The sequence below is a fragment of the Artemia sp. Qi Xiang Cuo genome, unplaced genomic scaffold (genome assembly GCF_049724085.1).
Source record: "Artemia sp. Qi Xiang Cuo unplaced genomic scaffold, ASM4972408v1 HiC_scaffold_32, whole genome shotgun sequence".
Taxonomy (NCBI): domain Eukaryota; kingdom Metazoa; phylum Arthropoda; class Branchiopoda; order Anostraca; family Artemiidae; genus Artemia; species Artemia sp. Qi Xiang Cuo.
In genome coordinates this window covers 2,384,788-2,386,366 of record NW_028297441.1, presented here as the reverse complement: position 1 = coordinate 2,386,366, position 1,579 = coordinate 2,384,788, and the positions used below count along the sequence as shown (strand labels likewise).

The 1,579-nt window shown below is 42.2% G+C and overlaps 1 protein-coding gene across 1 annotated transcript; it reads right to left on the bottom strand.

Moving 5' to 3' along the window:
- Positions 1 to 650: 650 nt before the first annotated feature.
- On the bottom strand, positions 651 to 1,442 carry LOC148938915 (uncharacterized). Its single transcript, XM_089107458.1, has one exon. It carries the CDS (start codon positions 1,440 to 1,442, stop codon positions 651 to 653), a length of 792 nt encoding a protein of 263 aa, XP_088963584.1.
- Between the last annotated feature and the right edge of the window lie 137 nt (positions 1,443 to 1,579).

Genomic DNA, 1,579 nt, shown 5'->3' with positions numbered 1-1,579 from the left:
TTTTTGAGAAATTTGAAATCAAGATCATCATCGTTGATTTCTAGCACCGACGCAACATAGTATGTTTTCCCAATTATTTTCCAATCTATTCCAGTGAGATTGAAATCACCGACTGTAATCTCTGCAGATATGTCAGTTTCAGCCTCGACATCGCCAACATTCAGACTCTCGTCACTGCAACAATCAGAATCAACTACAAAATCTTCAGAGCTGCTTTCCTACTCAACTGCTTCGCGAAACAGCTTCCTTTTTGGAAATTTATATTGCTTCGCAACTGTTTTGCTTAGTTTCTTCATTTCTAGCACTTTTTGTTTCTTGTTTTTCTTTTCCACCTCTTGCTGAATTCTTTCTTTTACTGGAGTATCTGTTAGGATTTCTGTTTTCTTTCTATTTGCAGTTCTTCTTTTCTGCTTCCTGGGGAATCCTTTCAGCAATGGGAAAAGATCTATAATTTCTGAATAGCTATCGTTAACAGAACCAGATATTATAACAGGCAGCTGTTCTTGACTCGAGTCTCTCAGGCGTGGTTCACTTGTACAGGGTGCTTCTGAATATCGCACAGAGTTACCTTCTGAGCTGAAAGGGGCCAGTGGCGATACTTCTGGTCTATCGGAAACGGATGAACTTAGGTATTCGTGGTCTTGAAAAATTTATGGGTTGAATGGATGAATTCCTGTGCAGCGGAACCCGCTGATTATGCTTTCTTGAGTAACCGCCTTGAAGTAAGATGAGACAAGAATTTCTGCAACATTAGCAATGGCTATAGTTTTGCATTTGTTTCTGCCCATAAAAGCTGCGGCTTCTCGATTGTAGTATGCCTTAATCGGAAACATAACGGAGCGATCCAGAGGCTGCAATTTATGAGTCGTATGTGGGGGCACGGTTAAAAGATTAACACCATTCTCCTTAGCCAGCTCAAGCAGATCGCTAGAATATCTGGTAATATGATTGTCCAAAATAAGAAGAGCAGGTTTTGATTTTGTTAGTTTTACATGACTAATAAAGTGGTTCACCCAAATGACAAAGAGCTCGGTCGTCATCCATCCAGAAGCTTTTTCATTTCCGAACCCAATGGTCCCTGGTGGAGCTCCCTTTAGTAGGATATCAGGGCACGTTTTTCTGGGAAAAATCATCATTGGAGGAACAGTATTTCCAATAGCGCTAACACAGACACAAAGCGTGATATTCTGCCCTCTTTCGCCAGACGTTACCTTTCCGACTTGCCTTTGGCCCTTTTCAGCAATGACAGTGCCTGGCTTGTGAACAGTCGATAATACTGTCTCATCGACGTTCCAAATATTTTCTGGGCTAAAGCAGTGACGATCGTATAGAGTCTGAAGATTTTTAAAGAACTGCTGAACTGTAAATCGGTTGAAGGCAGTAGCCCTTCCCAGACTGGGAGCTTCTGCCTGTCGGATTGTAAGCTCGGGGTGTCGCTGCATAAACCCCCGATACCAATCATCTCCCGCAGCTTGATTTTTCTCACCACATGTCCATGAATCTGGAATTTAAGCTGCTTCGGCGTGGCATATTTGTAACAAAGTTGACGTAGCTCGAGTCGTGATAGTCCATAATGCAT

Coding starts and splice junctions, on each gene's coding strand:
- LOC148938915 (XM_089107458.1), bottom strand. CDS start 1,442: ATGCAGCGACACCCCGAGCTTACAATCCGACAGGCAGAAGCTCCCAGT.